The sequence below is a fragment of the Equus przewalskii genome, chromosome 27 (genome assembly GCF_037783145.1).
Source record: "Equus przewalskii isolate Varuska chromosome 27, EquPr2, whole genome shotgun sequence".
Lineage (NCBI taxonomy): Eukaryota > Metazoa > Chordata > Mammalia > Perissodactyla > Equidae > Equus > Equus przewalskii.
In genome coordinates this window covers 4,192,372-4,211,701 of record NC_091857.1, presented here as the reverse complement: position 1 = coordinate 4,211,701, position 19,330 = coordinate 4,192,372, and the positions used below count along the sequence as shown (strand labels likewise).

At 33.8% G+C, this 19,330-nt stretch overlaps 1 protein-coding gene across 6 annotated transcripts in view; it reads left to right on the top strand.

Annotated features, from left to right (window-relative positions):
• Positions 1–19,330, top strand: part of CADM2 (cell adhesion molecule 2) — a 1,000,353-nt gene that overhangs the window by 911,852 nt on the left and 69,171 nt on the right. For 3 of the 6 annotated variants that reach the window (XM_070597817.1, XM_070597818.1, XM_070597822.1), the window contains one exon: positions 15,964–16,083. The exons of the other annotated variants lie outside the window; for them this stretch is intronic. In XM_070597817.1, coding sequence (XP_070453918.1) covers positions 15,964–16,083 — 120 coding nt within the window. The remainder of the gene's footprint in view (positions 1–15,963; positions 16,084–19,330) is intronic. 6 annotated transcript variants of the gene reach the window in all.

Below are 19,330 nucleotides of genomic sequence, written 5' to 3'. Positions count from 1 at the left end.
TAAAACATTATATTTATGAAACATTTGCACTGTGGAAATTCCTTTAAGAAAGAAAGTATCATTTTCCATTAACAAACTCAGCAATGGAGAAATTAATGTTAAACTGGTAGCCATAGTTATACCGTCAATTCATGTGAGCACGGTAGTTTTTGTTTTTTGCTTCTGTATAAAAATATTGAAGTTATTCTCATGTTATTATTGGTATCATGCTATTTATTTATTTAGAATGGCTAATTACCTCCATAATAATGGTCTTGAAATATGCTGTTCCATTGCTGTTTTTACTATTTGGAGAACTATGGATCAAGAGAAAAATTCGTTTATCCATCCAATAGATATTTAGTATTTATCCTCTGAGAGCAAAGGCACTGTAGGAGCAAAGGTGAATAGTACTCAAGAATTTTAGAGTTTAATATGGAAGGTAAGTTAAGGATTCAAGTAGTTATAATACAAAAACAGGAGCGTTAGGAGAGTGAACATATAATGATGTTGATGTTTAGAGTCTACAAGAATATGGTCCAAGTATCTGGAATTTTAAAATATATTAACACAGTACTCTTGGGTTATTCATTAAAAAACTGTGTATGTCATAGATGGAAGTACCCAGCAGAGTGCCACACATGTAGATATGCAACAAATCAGAGTATTATTATTATTATGATACTACTGGTAGTGTTATGATACCAAGGGCAATCTCACTCCAATGCTTGGGCATGAAACTTACCCAAGAGTTGCATACAACTTACTGCCCATAGTCTTTTCTGAATGGCATCCAGAGCATAAATTATGTTATCCCTATTGAGGAACAAGAAAATTCTAAATTCTTGCTAACTAAGCAATAGAGATCTCAAAAATTCAACAGTATAGCAAATTAGTAATGTATAGAGAGCAAGATAAAATTTATAATCACTCTTGTTTCTCTCATGCAACATCAGGTTTGGAGGGTTTAGATAAAACATCTTCTCTCCAAGCGAAGACTACCTGAATCTGCATCTTCCAGTATAGAGAACGTAGCAGATATCCATTTATCACACAAGGAATGGCTGCAGAGTTTTACAGATGACCTTAGGCTAATCTTATTTTGTGGTTGGAAGCAATTCAAGTCCTTATAATTATTTGTCTTCAACTGATTAAAAAATCTTCTTTTGACGGTGTCAGAAACATATAAGGAAGTTTTGAGAGAATATCTACGGAGAGTGAGAAACACAAATTACCACATCCCCTCAAATCCTAAACCTCTTCCTTCTTAACTTTCCCAAGGTCTCTTATCTCCCTTCACACTCATACTATAGAAATTTGTAACCACTCCTCAAAATACAAATGCAAGATGGACAGAGAAGCTGAAACTCTTTAGTATCATCTCCAGCCTCAAAGCCCTCCCTAGGATTTGGGAAGAAATATAGCAATACAAGTAGAAAAAATTAGTAACTTATTTCTTCATCTACCAGTAGCTGCACTAACCATGGCACGTCCAGATTGTGGAAGATGGTAGCTGGGAGTCTGATAAAAGCTTCAGTGGAGCGCTCACTCCACTTAGGACCCAACTCAGGGCTCTCTCAGACAGTTGTAACAGAGTTGAGATGCACTATCCCAGAAAGGTTTTCATAATACTCCCCATCTCTCTTCAAATGTACTCTTCCTATTACCATAGTAACCCTTATATGAGATTTAAAATTATATTGCCACTGCTCTAACTTATTCCGTTACTTCTTTATTTTTCTACTTGTCTGAATAAGCTTTTATAACAATTCATTATTTCTTCATTATCTTAACTCTTGCTATTCTTATTTTGAATGAAATTGCCCGCTATGCATCTTCCCACATTTTCGCTTTTCTTTATATGTACATATTTTGCTTTTCTAGCAAACTTCATCTCTATGACCACATAAAGACAAGAGAAACTTGCCATAACGTGTATTATGATAGTAAAAAGTGAAAGTATAAATATCTTGTTTATATTTCTGTAATGCCAATCAGTTTACTGACAGTTGCTGCCTTGGTATCCCGAAGATATCACTTGACAGTTATGGTTTGTTTTGTTTATTTGTTCATGTATCTATTGAAATGAATACTGATGAAAAACGTGATAGTACTTTTTGTTTGTTTCCAGGATAATTTACCTCAGAAATAACATATATAGAATAGGATCCATCACATTTTATTGTTCATTAGTAAAAATGATTATAAAAAGAGTGTTTCAGATTTTTAATTTTAATGATAAGAAAGAATATTACTGCTAGAAATGTATATGTGTTTTGGTCTAGTGAAAGGTATCAAACTATTAAATATGCCGTTCCAGCTTCAAAGAATCAATAAAACTGCTACTTTTCTTTCACTCTGCTTTCATTGTTAATAATAAACGTCAAAAATACTCAGGGACAGAAAGTTAGACACTGAGTTATTATAGACAGCTGTGTCAAGCCAAGCTTCCAACCTGTATTGCTCGTTTAGACATAGAATTGCCTTCCGTTTTGGCGGGTTCTGCATCTGCGGATTCAATCAACCACGGATAGGCCTAGGATGGTTGCATCTGTACTGAAGATGGACAGACTTTTCTTCTTGTCATTATTCCCTATACAATACAGTATAACAATTATTTACATAGCATTTGCACTGTACTAGTTATTATAAGTAATCTAGAGATGATTTAAAATACACGGGAGGGTGTGCATAGGTTATATGCAAGTACTACGCCATTTTATATAAGGGACTCAAGCATCTGCGAATTTTGGTATCTGCGCAGGTGCTGGATCCAATCCCCGCCAATACTGAGGGGTGATCACGTATCTCTTTCAGAGACTCTAGGTAAAAGCATGATCACTTTCCCTCCTGGGTGCTGACTCTCCATTTCAGTTGATTTGCTTACCATGGGAGAGAGCCAAATTGAGTCACGGAGGGTATTGCTTTAACAAACATTCCCAAGCCATCTATCATCTCTTTCAAATATTTAACTAGTGTGCAAAAGATAAATTCAGTTGCTTTAGGCTTATTAGTACATGAGCCTAAATTTACCAAAATAATTAAAATGTATATAGGTGAACGCAGTAATACTTATGAAACAGATTAGGAATGTCATAAAGTAATATCCCAAATTTGTTTTTAAACTTATCTTACCCTAGAACTAAGCAAATATGATTATAATGTATACTTTCCTAGTCTTACAGGATATATTTTACTTATTCGTGTTATGATTATCAACGATGTGAAAGCTAACGAGGACTCCCATCACATTACAATGAAAAGTCTGCTTCTGCACTTCATGCTATATGTGTAACTAGAATAAAGAGTTGGCAGTCACATGTACATTTACTGTTACAATTATCCAGCAATGATGTTTAGAAACATTGAGAGGCTACATGAAATTTTTGCTTAGTTGTACTGCTAGGAAAAGCAATGTAGATCAGGATGGGAGTAACACAGTGAATCTTTGAGCTCAGTTCAGTGGGTGGGGAGCAGGAACAAGAAGCCTGGATTACAGACAGATGCACAACCTAGCAAACATTAAAAAGGGATTCAGCTAAAATCTGTTCCCTCGCATGGAAACAGACCTACCAGTTGGTAAATTAATTCTGTGTACTCATAATGAGCATTTTTCCCTTGGAGAAGCTTTCTTTAGAAGCATAGATGGAAAAATATACAGTGTAGAAAGAAAAGGATAGAAAAGACATCCATATGGAGCAACAAACAGTGTGCTAATGGAGGAACCCTATGGTTGCTGCTCTCATCTCCGGGTGAGAGTTTCTAGACAGTAAACTAGTTGGACGAGTCTTAAAACAGTGCCTTCTTTAAAAGCTGAGATAAAACATATCATTGCTGGACATGAATAAGCAGGAAAAGCTGTGATGCCTGTGGGAAAGGCATACCTCTGACTGGATGAATATGCTATTGAACTCTGCAGAGAGAAGTGGAATGGGATTAAGTAGTGGAGAAAGGAGCACTGTTTTCACTATAAAACATTTAAAAAGGTGCATGTGTGCAGGCTGACTCAACACAGAGTTGGGGCTTAATTCTCTCTCTCTGTTTTAAGATGAGCATGAAGTGGATAAATTAAGGTTTCACCGTTCAGAGTAAAAATTCCATTCAGAAATACCGCTCTGAAGTAAATGTTTCTATGGTTCCCTGGTGGACTATTGACTACAGTGTCCCTCCTTCCTGAAGGCCCTCATTCCTGCCTGAATGGAGGAAAGAATTCACCACTCAACAATTTCAACGTTTTGAATATCTTTTATTGCACTGTTTCTAGATAATCTCTACTATTAGTTGCAGTAAGGTGAATAAAAGGGTAGAACCCACGGCATTCGGGCTTTCGAGACTTTTTATATGCAAATAAGGCTAGATTGTAGCTTTACAAAAATGTACAGAAGTCGCTTACCTAAGTATATATGCATTCATTTATTAGAGAATTCAAGCAATATGCAATGGCTCATGGGGGAAATTTTTGGCATTTGTTTTCAAAACAATGGCATGCTTAATCAGAAGAACAGGTTTTACATAAAAACCTGCTTTGTAGCTTCTCACAATGTAGTTTTCACAAACATTGGAACAATATATCATGTGTTTCTTCTGGAATTTAAGAATTATCCTTGATTCCTCTCTGAGCTTCTCTCCAATTCATCAGCAAGTTCTGTCAACACTGTTTCTAAACCGTGCTCCCGGTATGTCCACTTCCCTCCGTCATCTCTAGCCCAGACTATTGAAACATTGCCTAATGGGCTCCCTGCCTCCAACTTCCACATCTCCCAACTATTTCCCACACAGCTGCAATATATAAATGTTTTAATGCGTATTCCTTCATGTCTTTCTCTCATTTAAATTTCCCCAAAGGCATTTCATCACCCTTGGCATAAAATGCAAATCTCTCTTACCCTAGCTGACCAAATCTGGCACAATATGCTACCACCTCCATCTGTGATATCTCACCAGCCTCCACAGAATCTCTTCTGTCTCCCTGGTCCTCTTTGAGCTCCCCTAAGACATCCAGCTCATTCTTTTTATATGAACTTTTTTTTTTCTTCATATGAGCTTTTTCCAGGAAGTACAAGGAATGTTGTCAGGAATGCTGATCTTTGTAAGAGCAATTCCTTATCATTCAGATCTCAGAGTGAATGAATCTTCTCAGAGAAGCCTTTTTTTGTCCTCTCCAGTCTAAAGCAGCCTCCATGTATCACTTTAATTCTCTTAAGGGCATTTATCATTATTTGGTATTTTAGTTGTTTATTTCGATATTTGATTGTATACGTGTGTATGTGTTTATGTATGCATATGTACACACATATATATGTGTATATGTATATGTGTGTGTATATATATATGTATGCATGGTACATATATTATATATGCATGCATTTACGTGCATATATTATATATGTATCTGTAGATGTTAATATATTCTATGTCCACCCAGTAGATTATTACTTCCTTGAAAGCAGAGATCTTACGCACCTCGTTTATCTCTGTATCCCTAGCTCTTAGAACAATCCCTTCTAAATAGTCGGCAGTCAATAAATATTTCCTTAATGATTAAATTTCTTTGTCTTTCTGTTTATTTATAAACATAGCTACATACTCATTCATATCCACATACAAACGTATATACACCTGTGTAGATATGTCTGAGTATATTTATGTGTGTGTATACATACATATACATATATACATCTTCTGAGCAAAATCAGGGTAATTGATATTCATTCTTTGGTCACCAAAATCAAGACATTTAACTTTCATCCCACACTGGGAAAAGTAGTGAGATATATTTACTTGGCAATCCATTTGTAAATGGCGCCTTACAGAGTTGAACAGTGTACAATATGAATAACTGTATATAAAAGATATAATCTAATAGAACTATTTGAAATTGGAAGAGTTATGTAATTGACTTCACATGTCAATTCGTCTTTCTGCATAATTCTATAATTAGCACTAACTGGAAACTGGATTTGTTTTTGGAAATATGTACATCATCTCTTATAAAGATAACGGTCATATTTAGCCAAATATAAAACTTGTCTGAGGCATGGCTTAGAAATCTATATCACAATGCTAGACTACCTAATACTTTACTATCCAGGAAGTCTTTCTTGAGTGTCTACTGTATGCAAAGTGCTAGGCCAGGCACTGTGGAGCCTACAATGAATGAATAGACACTCTCAATTATGCCTCTACTTCTTAGTAAAAATAAAACAGCAAAGTGTTTTCCGTTTTATGTTTCACCATAATGCAATTTCAGAGATGTTTTCAAGGTCCCCTCGGTAGTTGTAATATTCCAGGAGATACGTCCAGGAAAATATGAAATTCCACAATTAGTAATGTTTTACTTTGGTAAAATGTTTACTTCCTTGAGACTGTATTTTAAATGTAAATAATTTAGGGAGGCTTATCAGTTTGTGTCACTAAATCACATGTGGGAATCAGTTTATTAAATAACCTTTTCCAGGTTAAGAAAGACCTTACTTTGCACGAGAACTCTGAGCATTAGGGATGCAGGTGACAGGAAGGGGATATTAAAAGTGGAGCTCGGTAGGTGTTTCTTCACAATTCTGCTTAACATTACTCTTAGTGTTTGTTAGGTATTATCTTCTATGGGTACATCAAAGTGTATTTATTAACATGTATGCACAAAAAGTACCTGCAAATGGCCGTTGTTGGTTTTGCTAAATTACAGGATAGCAAGTTTATAATAATAATCTTTGAAACATTTCCACATTCTCCTTTAATTTTTATTTGTGTCTTTTTATATTGCAAAATTAAAATGTTATATTTGAATGCATTTTACTACCTTTAAATATTGCCAGATATGTTTGTGGAAATTAGAATTAACTGAAATTAGTGCTGTGTAATAACTTCCAATTTAATGACAACATTTTTCAACTTGTATATCTTTAGTAACATATTACAGTGGAATGGTTTAGTTAAGCCTTAAGGATATTTGGTTTAGGATACTGGAACTCAGTGTTACTCTTATGGAATTTGTATATTAAATAAGAGGAGGAATCAAGACAAAAATGAGAAATGTTTCTCAAGTTTTCTGCTGACAAATCTGTATAGTAACATGAATATATAAGCGAGTTTGAGTTAAGGAACTATTTTGTACAGTGAAAAATGAACATTGGGAAAAATAAGAATGAGCAGAGAAATTTAAGAGAGATTTTAATCATAATCATGACATATTTAAATATGAGCGGCTTGATAGGAAGAGTGATTTTTGTGTCCTAAAAAGTTCACTGACATTAACATTTCTTATTATCACATTCATATTGTCACTAATTTTTCATACACATGAGATTGTCTTGGAGTTGAGTTATGTGATTTACAATATCAGGCATCACAGGAACTCACTTCACGGCATTTTCAAATCTGAACCAACACTTCTAGGAATTCTATGCATCTCCTGAAGTCATATGCTAAAATTTTTTCATTTATAAGTTTCTTGAGAAAAGATGTTTTGCTTTAAGGAGATAACCGCTATCCATTGCTACTTAAGAACCTGGTCTAAAAGGATTTATGTAAATGACCAGGTCCAAACACTTCATGTTTTAGATGAGGAAACATAGATGCATAGAGGTGAAATTATATGCAAAATATCTCTCAGCTGTTTTATCACAGAACCTACATGAAAAACCCACATGTCTGCATCTGTCAGTCAGTGTTTTTCTACCACATCTCATTTCTTCCTTTGTATATTCATGTGTGATTTAAATTTTTCTTTTAATGGGGAACAGCACTCTTCTCCCATAGGAAACTGCCAGCCTCACAGAACTTAAAGTATTTGACCAAATCATCCGATGTACTTTTGGATAAAGAACTTTTAGGAAAGAGCCCGCAGTAGAAAGTAGGTGGAGCTGAATCACGTGGAAGCATTCCCTTCAAAGGCGTTTTTATTCCTACTTTGAATTTCACTTTACTTTTGTCAGTTTAGAATATAAAGAAGTATTTTAAAAAGAAAAATGCATACATTTTTTCCAATAACAGACTGATTTTATTCATAAACTTTTCTTGTAATTACAGAGGACTGTTGGTTACCACCTACAGTTTAAAATTGCTGTACTTTTCATTTTTCAAGAACAGGGTTTTTTTATTATTATTATTATTGTGTAAGGATTCCATTTAGTATGTGAAGGCAGTGGAAGCTATCAGAGGGATGAACGGGGATTCATTCAAATCTAACTTTTAAAAGGTTCCTTTTTATGAAGCAGATGAGGTTACCATGCGACTCTGGAGGGGGAGGCACGCACTGGCGAGTTGAGGCCTTGTCAACCTAGTGGTTGTCGTTTAAGTGAGAGCCTAGGAGCTGTTATCCATTCTTATGCTATAATCCAAAGAGCCTGCTCCATGTAGCTGAACATAATGGGAAGAGATAAACGTCCTTCTCTGCACAGGCAGAAAAGCAAATACAGTAAACTTTTCCTCTTACAATTGCTTCCAATGGCAGTGCAATTATCAGTAAGAAGGTTAAGGATGCCCTATTATCTTTAAGGTTAGGAAATGTCAATAGCCTCTATCAAAAAGACACTTCTTACCTTAATACTTCTAATATACATCAAGTTTTGACCCTTCTGTGTCTCCACCGATAATCCTGGTTTGATTCACTCGATTACCCTGGGACTATGCTGGGGAGTTAGTGACATAAACCAGAAAGGACGCAGACATACGGAGCCCAGCCTAAGTGGCAGCAGTTTTTCTCCCTATTGAACACCAGTCCTTGGAGAGAAACAAGCAGCTTGGGCTTCTGAGACTCCTTAGACTTCATTTTGCTTCCAAAATCCCTTCTGAGTGGGCCAGAATGCCATTTTTAAAAGGAGAACCTGCCATGAAACAAAACAGGTTGACAAGTTAGAAACTGTTGTACACTGCATTTGTGGAGAACAGAACATACCTTTAACCTGAAAAGCTCGTTATTGGGGAAAAGGTGCTGTAGCGCTCTTCAGTTTATGTGCACAGGGCTCCCTGGATCCGATTTCATTCTGACAAGGTTATACAGGATCCCTTGTGCTCTAATAAGCTCCAATAACGAAACGGAGTTGCATTTTTTTTAAATTTCTTCATTAGGATGTGAAAAAAGGGAGAACTTTTCTATTATTTTGAATTGATATGATTCAGAGCTCTAACACTTTTGAAAACATTGAAAAATCATGTTCAGAATATAAGATTGTCCTGTATACTGCATTTTAATTTTTTTTTTAGTAATCATTTAGAATTGAAGATTCCTAGCGTGAATTTCTAAAAATCACCTCATATCTGGTAAAAGGAAGGGGGCAGCAATTTTTTTTTGACAGAAAGTAACCACATATGAGGCTCAATTACTGATTCATTTTATTAAAAATAATGCTTTCCCCATCTACTGATATCATTGTCATTGTCACCTGTAGAACATTATTTATAAAGCATCAGTTGAATTCCAAACACAGAACAGGTGCCCTAAGGAAGCTCAGAATTGTACCATGGAGTCTATTCTCTCTGTTTTTTCATCATCTTATTAGTTCATAAAAAAAAATACAAGCAATGCATATTAAGTGCCAAATGAACGCTATAGTCTCCTAGTTTTCAACCACTGATTTCGTGAAGAGCTTTGATGTGTATGCTGTATTTTTCATTATTAATAAGGGTTAGTATAGTAGAGTGTATTAATTGATTATGTAAATTAGAGAAAATTTTAAAATGTTATCATAGCATTACACATGTATGTTGATATGTGTTCTCCACTGAGGAAGAGAGAGAGAGATGTGGAGCTAGTGAGAGGCACATAACTCTGGGTATGACCCTGATAGTGTGTAATGAATGTAAGCATCATTGATCATGAAGGGTATTGGTAATACAGTGAGGGAAGCAACAGATATACACAAATAGCATTATGGGTATTCAGAGAGAAGGGAAATCAGTTGCAATTTAGTTGGTCAAGGAAGCCTTCACAGAGCAGGTGGGAATTAGGCTGAAACTTAAGAGTAGCGTTTCTCTATGTACATCAAGAAAGGGAACCTATTTGAAGACGGGGATTGGGGTATACTGGGGGGTTGGGTTGAGTAAACTTGTCCCAAGGAAAAATTATATTTAAAAAATAAACACATGTTGGTCTACAAAGACTGAGGCTACAGCTCATTGGCGAGATATCTACATAAATATAATAGTGATTTAATATGCCAATCATGGGTAGAGGTGTGTACAAAGTGCTTGAAAGTGTTTGCAGGAAGACATTAACTGTGCATTATTGAGGGATGGTTTGCAGCTGAGATCACATTTAAACTAGACTTGAAGGCTAGACAAGAAAGAGGTAACTAATGTCGTTGAACGGGATGTGGCTATGAGAACATGGCCGCAAAGAGAAAGCAGTGCTGAGTCTAGAACTTGTGTCAGGAGCAGGTGTCTTTATGTGTGCTGGACTTCGGCTTCTTTGTTTATGTTAAGCTGTCACTATGAGAAACAAAGAAAAGAAGCCAGGCATATATGTTCTGAGGAACTCTAGTCCCTATTGTCTCAGAGAACTTTAATATGTGGCACCTTAGAACAATGTGGGGTGCACTTTGGAGTGTACATCCGAGTCATGTGGGTTGAGCAGGAGAGATGATGGACTAAAGAATTTATCATAACAAAGTTTAGCCACAGTCCCTAGACACAGATTTTAGTTTTCTGATTCAACAACTTTGAGCTGAAATTATGTTTCTGCAAGTGAATAGGTGCTTATAGAAGTAAGCTAGATTATTGACATTGCATTTGTTTGTAACTCAACATTCACTCACATGAATAGCTTTTGCAACCTACTTAGACTTCATCTGTACTAATATACAATTTTGCAATTGACTAGATTTGGGGTTTTGTCTGATATTATTGAAATACTCCTGAATTTTCCTTTTACATGAGAATAGAACTTTATATACGCTACAAGTGAAATGGAAAGTATAATTTATATAATTCACATCTTATGTGTAGGAACAACTATAAGCAAATATTTTCATGTCTTGGAACGTTTACTTTTCTCAGTTTCCTATCAGTAAAAATGCTCACATATTCCCTTTAAAGGAAATCCATGAATTCACTATGCCGTATATATATATATATATATATGTATATATACACACACACATATATCTACATAAAGTTTTAGATAATGAATCATGGACCTCTGTGAATTCATTTTAATATCAAATTTAAACCATGAAGATATTTTAGCAAGTTTTATCCATTTTAGTATATATTGAAAAAGTAGTTCCTTAAGATTTAATCTTCTAGCAAAAGATTTAAAGCACGTAATTGCCATTTCAGAGAAATTGATGTTACACATTTCCATATATTGTGATCAAAAATTTTAAGTTTAAAAATTTTGTTTTATTAGATAGTATTCAAACAAATTTCTTATGAATTAGAATATGTTTTTAATTCTGATTTTGAAGAACTTTATTGAAATTTCTCTTGTTTAGATTTAAATCGTTTATATAATTTATCCATATTTACTAATTTCCCTGATCAAATCTAGACAAATACAATCTAATTATTTTCACTTTGTTCGCTTATCAAAACACCTTTTTTATCTGCTATGTACTTTATCAATTACCAGCTCTTCATTCCTTATGCATTAATCTAGAAAATAAAAAATACAGTTAATTTCTTTTGTAAATTATAAATGCCAAACTTCTGATTTGTAACAACTTTGTTTTTTTAGGCAAAATTCAATAGTATTTGATTAAATTAACATACTCTTCAGGAAAAATAACAATAAAAATTTCCCATCTTTTGTATTGTGGAAATCAGAGATGAAATATCAGGTAATTACTTGTTTGACCTGTCTATTAGGTAGTCATTATTTCTGAATTTTAATATTCATAAATTATATGTCACATATCATTAATTTGTCTATTTTTTAATTTATGGTTTCTTAGTGTCCATGTTCAAATATCTTTTGGTTAATCATAGGATGTTAACATCTAAGGCATAGATTAAGATCTTCTAAAATTCATGTCATATTCAGCAAATTAATGACTGCAGATTATCTTGTTTTATGATCAGAAATAGTAAATTAATGTTGAACTAGGATTTATTTTTATTATGTGTGTGCATGTGTATAATTCTTCTGCATATAAATTAGTGTATTTTTATTCTTGGAAAAAAATAAAACTGGATGTCTCTTAGAAAACAATAGCCTGAATTTTCTATCCTGTACTATATTTGTTGAGTATTTTTTGATTAACAGTATAATAGTTTGAAAAATGTATACAATTCTAGATAACTAAAAAATGAGGCAAATGACTAGTACTAATGTTTCCAATTGTATATTTTCTTAAAAAATGTAGCTCCATTTTCACAATCAAAGTCTAAATAAAAGGCCAAAAGTGAAGGTACCAAGCCAGGACCTCATAAGCAATTGCTTAGCAATGTCCAACGTTGCTGCTCACTTGTAGGAGTGAGAACCAGATTGTGTTTGGGTTTAGGAAGACAGCTCAGAGTATTTTACTTATTTCTGCTTTGACAAGAGTCACAATCAGGCAGTTAAAATAAGTGAGACGGAATTGTCGGAGAAAATTCTTCACTATACTCATATTAAATAAAATATTATCAGTAATATAACATATATATTCATATATTTATATATATACATAATTTTAGAGACAAGAAAACTCTATCTCAAAGTTCTCTCATTGATTAAGTGGGGATGATAATAGACAACTCATAAAAATGTTGTCATCATTCACCACTAATTACAATAGGAGCAGCTAAGGGAGTCCTCCTGGCCTTTCGACCTTTCTCTGAAAGTTTCAACAAAGGTGAAAATGGAAAGAATTCATAAGGAGACATGGACAACATGAGTCTCAGGACAGAGTCACACTGCTTTCAAAGTAGTAGAAAATGTGGGCAAAGATTCGTTTTGTTAGTAAGGAAATTTATTGAAGGAGGAAGTTGTAAGTTGTGATCTTGAAAATTTATCCTTCACAAAATAACAATTGCCTTCTATACTGAAAACAGAGAGGAATGTTTCTGAACAGAAGTAATGAAATCTTTTAGTTCTATACTAACTACTACTTAACCTTGTCAAAAAAATTGGACTTTTCTAGATCCCCTAAAATATGTCACGTTTATAATGCTGTGAATGAATTCATTTAGTAAATATTTATCGACCTTCTAAATTGTGTTAGAATCCCAACAAAAAAGTAAGCAGAGTTCTTTTCTTCAAGCAGAGAGACTGACACCAATAAAATCAGAGGAAATAAAGAGGTGGTGTAGAAAAGACAAGTATCAGACAATGTTCTTGGTCTTTCTGAGAATTCCAACTAACCTTACATTGTTGAATTTTAGTTGATTTTGATTAATCTTCGGGTATTGAAAATTTAGGTTATTTCAACTTTTGCTATTTCACAATAGAGGTGAGAAATTGCATTAACAGGAATGTACAATAAAATGAAGGACAGAATCAAGAAACCCCCAAAAATTTTGAAAAAATGAAAGTGTCATGTTTCAGAACACACAGGATGAAATTAATTTAGTAGTGATCAAAAATGTTTAACAGTGACTAGGAGAGATGTCTAATTTGGCAGGTCATTTTCTTGACCCAATTGTCATACTGGCCAAGGGGCTTTCCATCAAATTGCCTTCAGTCAATTTGTTTTTAGGTTCATATGAAGTTCAGAGGAGAGGATGAGAGAGGGTGATGAGCAGAAAAGCAGATGGACTATAAGTCAATAATGATTTGTAGTGTTATCTCATCTATCTGGACACTTGAAAAGACTCTAGGGCGGTTCTCTTGAACTGGATTAACCATTATTAAAACTACCCATTGTTTTTTAGTTCTTTGAATATTAGCCTAAGAAAAAAACCTATATTTCATGCATTTTCACTATTGTAGGGAATAGGATATCGTTTGGTTTATACAAGAATGCTCACAGGGCCTGAAAATATATAGACCCTCTCCAAAACAAATCAGGATTTGTTATTGCCCATCTTTGTTGATATGGAATAAGGAAAAAAATCCAAATAATGGGATTTTTGGCTGACCAAATCAAACAACAAAAAAGACCTGTTATTTGCGTTCCAATTTTTAAGAATCAAATGATATAGCTGATTTTGAAAAGCTGCTTTTTGGATCCAATAGAATCTTATTCTAACCCACTGTCTGATAGCAAATAACCCAACATTTTATAATCTGTAAAAGGTTTGGTAATATCAGTTTCTTTATATGGAGTTTTAAAGGACTAATAATATTGTGTGTTCTTATATTTGCTAGCCCTGGAAGATATTTGCCTTTGCATTAATTAAATACATATATTTTGAGATCCTAATGAGCAAATGATTTTGCAAACAAAGAATGTGTTATTTTCTGTTTTAGATATTCATGAAAATTAAAATTACGAATTGTTTTAAATTTAGGAAAAGTCTTGCATTTGTCCCTAGCCTGCCTAAACAATTTAGAAAAGCCTACCATGAAAATAAGAAGGTGTTATAAAATTAGTAAACAAGAAGTCCATGTGCACATATACATATTATTTCTTCATTTATAAGGTTGAAGTCGGTTCTGCTTTATGATCATGATAATCACACTCCAGGCAAGACCCATTTCCCTTAGTGATTAATGTAGCACCATTGACTTTTCAGAAGGTTGTTTTCTTAATTTGACTGGCCAGGAAGCATTTTCGCTGTTGAAAAACAGATGTAAACATCAATATCTAAGATAAGAGAGTGATCGCATGCTGTTCTCTGATGTCTCCCATGTAGAGAATTCAGCAGGTTAAAGTCTGAGGATTGAGTAGGGCTATTTATCAGAAGTAAAGAACTAGAAAATTTTGGTGTGACTCAAAGACTTTAACTGAGAGACTGACAGGAAACCTTTAATAGCAAGATAATCTGTCAAGCGCTCTGAATATTTAGGGGCTGTGTGGCAAACGTGAAATCAGAACCCAGCACAGTAATTATAGGTAATTTGTGAACTGTTTCTAATTTCCTCACTGTGTAAATTATATGCCTACCCACGTGAGCCAAGATCTGACTCCCCCAGGATCTTACCGAGATTCTCATAGCTTGACACTGGCTGTATTGTCTCAGTGTTGTCTATGCTGCTCTTCATATTTCCAGTGGGTTTTGAGTAAAAGGAGGGAAGATTTTGGTGTTAAACTCGAAGCTGTTCTTTCTGTTTATTATGTTTTATGCGTTTGATTCTACAGTTAACTTTCGACAACTTCGATTAATTATGGATTAGGGGTTGAATGTTATGGTTCAAGTCCATGTTCAATAACCTCTCTTAGGTATGCCAAATAAATAAATCATAAACCTTTCAGAATACTGGGTTCATGCTAGTTGACTCAATACTTGTTAAAGACTCCTAGGTACTGAAAATTGTTAGAAGGCGTTACCAGCTAACCAGGGTAAGAATTGCAAGACTCTAAGCTGTACATTAACATTGTTTGTGAGAAAAGGAAAAGCAAAATAATAATAACAATCGGCTTTGTTTTTTGTTTGTTTCTAAAGATTGCTCTCATCTATTTCCTAGCATTGCATTTTCCTAAAGAAAAAATCAAACAGCATTTAACATGCATATACTCATACATTATTATCATTTCTTTAATCTCATATGGTGGTGTTATTTGTGTTTATTTCTGTTGTGTTGTTTCTTTGTTTACTTCTTTGGCAAAGCATGTCATTTTTCGTTTTACCTATCTGTATTTTGCTACTGCATGTCAAACTTTTTAAATGACTCAGTGAACAAATGAATTCTTGTCATTTTAAATTTCACTATAAATATTGCAAACGATCTGCTTATTCTCAAAACATTGCTCCAAGTTTTGCTTTGTGTAAGAGCATGAAAAACGAGTGAACAAAAATGACAAGAACTGTTTGGTACAGCCAGCTGTGTACCTGGTAATCTGTGTAAGCCTGTTAAATTTAAACGTAAATAAGATATACGTATTTGTAATTTGAATCATTTGTGTTTCTCTTTTGTTTGCATGATATGATTTTGTTTTGTATTTTGTTTTTTCCACTCACCAGATGTTCCCAACACTTTGCTTCCCACTACTATCATCCCCTCCCTTACCACTGCAACAGTCACAACCACTGTAGCCATAACAACCAGCCCAACCACATCTGCAACCACCAGCAGCACCAGAGGTACAGTATGCTTCTTTGTTATGGCCTGGAAAACACATTAAGTGGAGCTTTAGAGGGGTTTTTTTAAAAGAATAGAAAAATTGAGATCCAATTTTACTTAATTATGAGAAGTAATTTTCACCTAAATTACTATCAATTAGAGTTATTGGAATAGAATATGAGACAAGATGGTACATCTTAATTTTAATTTAGTGTCACTTATGACTATTATGAAAATATTTCAGGATATAGGTTAAAAATATATGGAGCACTACGACATTGGTCCAAGTTAAATTGTGAACATGGGACACTGTTTTTTTGCCTTGCCTTGTAAGTGCAAACAAAGAAATAAGATCTTCAAGGATGCAGACGGAACTTGTGCTTTTTTAAGATCCTAGTTTTATGTTAATGACTTATTGTTCCTCTGCGAGTAGATTAAAACAAATACAGCATTGAATTTGTTCTAAAATTGACACAATCCATGGGGTCATTTCAAACTATTCACCACATAGAACTTTTAAGTAAATATTCAGCATGTCATCCTAAAGTGATTTGCTGAGTGGATCTGCTTATTCTACTCACAGGATGTTCTAAAAGCAAATGTTCTAGAGTTATCTGGGATGATAGGAATTGATATTTGGCCCCATGAGTAATTTCTGGGATTGGTTTACTAATAAGCATTTTTGCCTCAAGGAGAGCAACCTTGAAGAAATTGAAGTAATCATTAAGGGCAAAAAAACAATTACATTATGGTTTAGAAGTATAAAAAAGCATTTCTGAGCAGTCATTCAGTGGTTAGCAGATGATGAAGGAAAAAAAAAGTTGTTTGAGTGCCTTATAGAAAAACTCATTTTAAACAGTTTCTGCATAAGCAATGTTCAGAGAGAATTTGTCCTATTTAAGTCTGTCTTGTTCTACTTATATGTGTTTTGTGTCATGTTGGCTATACTAATATGTGTTAAACTTAACAATTTAACTTGAAATCATGAGGACTTCAATATACATGTAATTAAAGTTGTACCAAGGGCAGGATTAACATTTTCCTTCACTTGTAAAATTGTTCCATTAAATGATCTGTGTTTCTTGGGATTTTTATTAATTCTCAATTTTAAATTGAGTTGATAACTTTTTCACAGTTATCATAGTATTTCTTTCTCTTGTTCCAGAAAAAAAAATCCTGATATCAATAATTATTAATTTTTAATAATCTAGTCAACTGTTCTATACTGTGCAAGGTTGCAAAGTTTGATAATAGTAGCAATAGGAATTTCTCAAAAACACCTAGGTTTATTTTAGTATTACTTAACAACTATATTTGAGCTAAATCCAGAAGTGAGAAGAGTCAAAGATCTTTCTGATAACAATTTACATAAAAATGGAAGGAAAAACAAAAATGAAGACAAAGGTGAAAATATACTTTATGATATTATATGAAACGGATATCTAAAGTTCAACTTTGCTTTATTATTTTCCCAAAGATTTTTGCAAACTGTAATATAAATGAAATGTAATTATTGCATGCTAACAAAATTTCTGTGATAATGTTAAGTTCTGGCTGTACAAACAAATCACTTTGATGGAAAAGAAGGGAGATATATCAACCTCAATTTTGTTTTAAAGACCTACTTTAGTCTTTACAAAAAAGCCTAATAATCAATTATTCCTTCTTTCTTCAATAAATATTTGAGTACCTGCTATATAAATGGGACTATGCCAGACCCTAAACTTATGTAAAAATGGTATCAAAAATTACTAGCAGTTGACTTAATTCATTTCCACCTAAATAACTATTATCTGCGCTTAATTAGTGACAAATGTTCATGTTCTTTGTGACTACATATATATATATATCAGCCTAAAAGAAAAATGTTTTATTTCAAAATCAAGTGTTTAACAATGTTCTTTTGTACTCGTTCACATGCATCTTAAGTGAAATCTTACCTATTGTGTTTTAACCAGCATACTACAATGAAATCAATTTTCTAGTTTTTCAAGTAAATTCTCTTTTTCATAGATTTCCTAAAATATTTTGTGAACTGTACACCATGGAGTTTAAAAGTGCTAAAATAATTCATCTTTGCCTCACATGAACACACTAGTAAACAAAACTCAAAGAAGACACACACACACACCATTCTCTCTTCTTTTACTTAACAGTTGATAGATAGTATTTTTCAAATGGCACCAAGATATGTAGAAAGAAGAATGTATTTTGTGAGTTAGGCAATTCATAGTATCTATTTTATATGGAAAAACAGCGGCACTGACGTTGAACGTTAGTCTAAAGCCTGTTTTCCCGCCTTCTTCAACAAGCCACTGAGGCCTGGGGAGTCACCAAGCCCACCTGCGTGATTAATGTTCTAGTCCATATTGATGAGTGTGGGATTCAGTCAGTACATTGTTGTGAATTTTGTACTCTATCTCTTTTAAGTTACATAATATTCTTTTATTTGTACTTTACCTATATAATTAGAGATTTCAGATGCAATTACATTTTAAATGGAATTCATTTATTTATAAATTAGTGTAAGATGTTTCAAAAACATGGTTAAAAAGGGACCACAATAACAATATGTTGCCTGAGAAAAGCTGAGAATTCAAGAGAACTCAGTTTTCAGCTTGTGGATTTTTTTTGTTTACTTGTTTCATCCCTTTCTCTCATTCAATAATCTGAAGTAAACTAATTATATTTGATTTTATTAGGATTAAGTGACATTTCTTCAAATTTTATAAACTATAACATTTACCTGTATACATACTTAATAAATGACCACAAATGCATCCCTCTTCATATCTCCATTTACACTCTTTCATTACTCCTATTATTACTGAGTTTTCCATCTTGAAATATGATAAACATCCAATTTAAAATAAATTTAAAGAATCACAACTGTGACTGGGGCCGGCCCCATGGCCAAATGGTTAAGTTCGTGCGCTCTGCTTCAGCGGCCCAGGGTTTCACCGGTTCGGATTCTGGGCGTGGACATGGCACCACTCATCATACCACAGCCAGAGGCACTCACAGCTAGAATATACAGCTATGTACTGGAGAGCTTAGGGGAGAAGAATTAAAAAAAATTAAAAAATTAAAACAAAAAAGAATGACAACTGTGACTAATATAGAAATCAAGATGAAATAGAGCAAACTACTCAAATCATCAGTCATAACCGTGAGAATATGCACGTCTCTTCAATTTGTACATGAAATGCATCCCTGTTTAGAGGAAGGGGAGCCTGACCCATGTGGAAGAAAAGCTGGCAGTTAGCA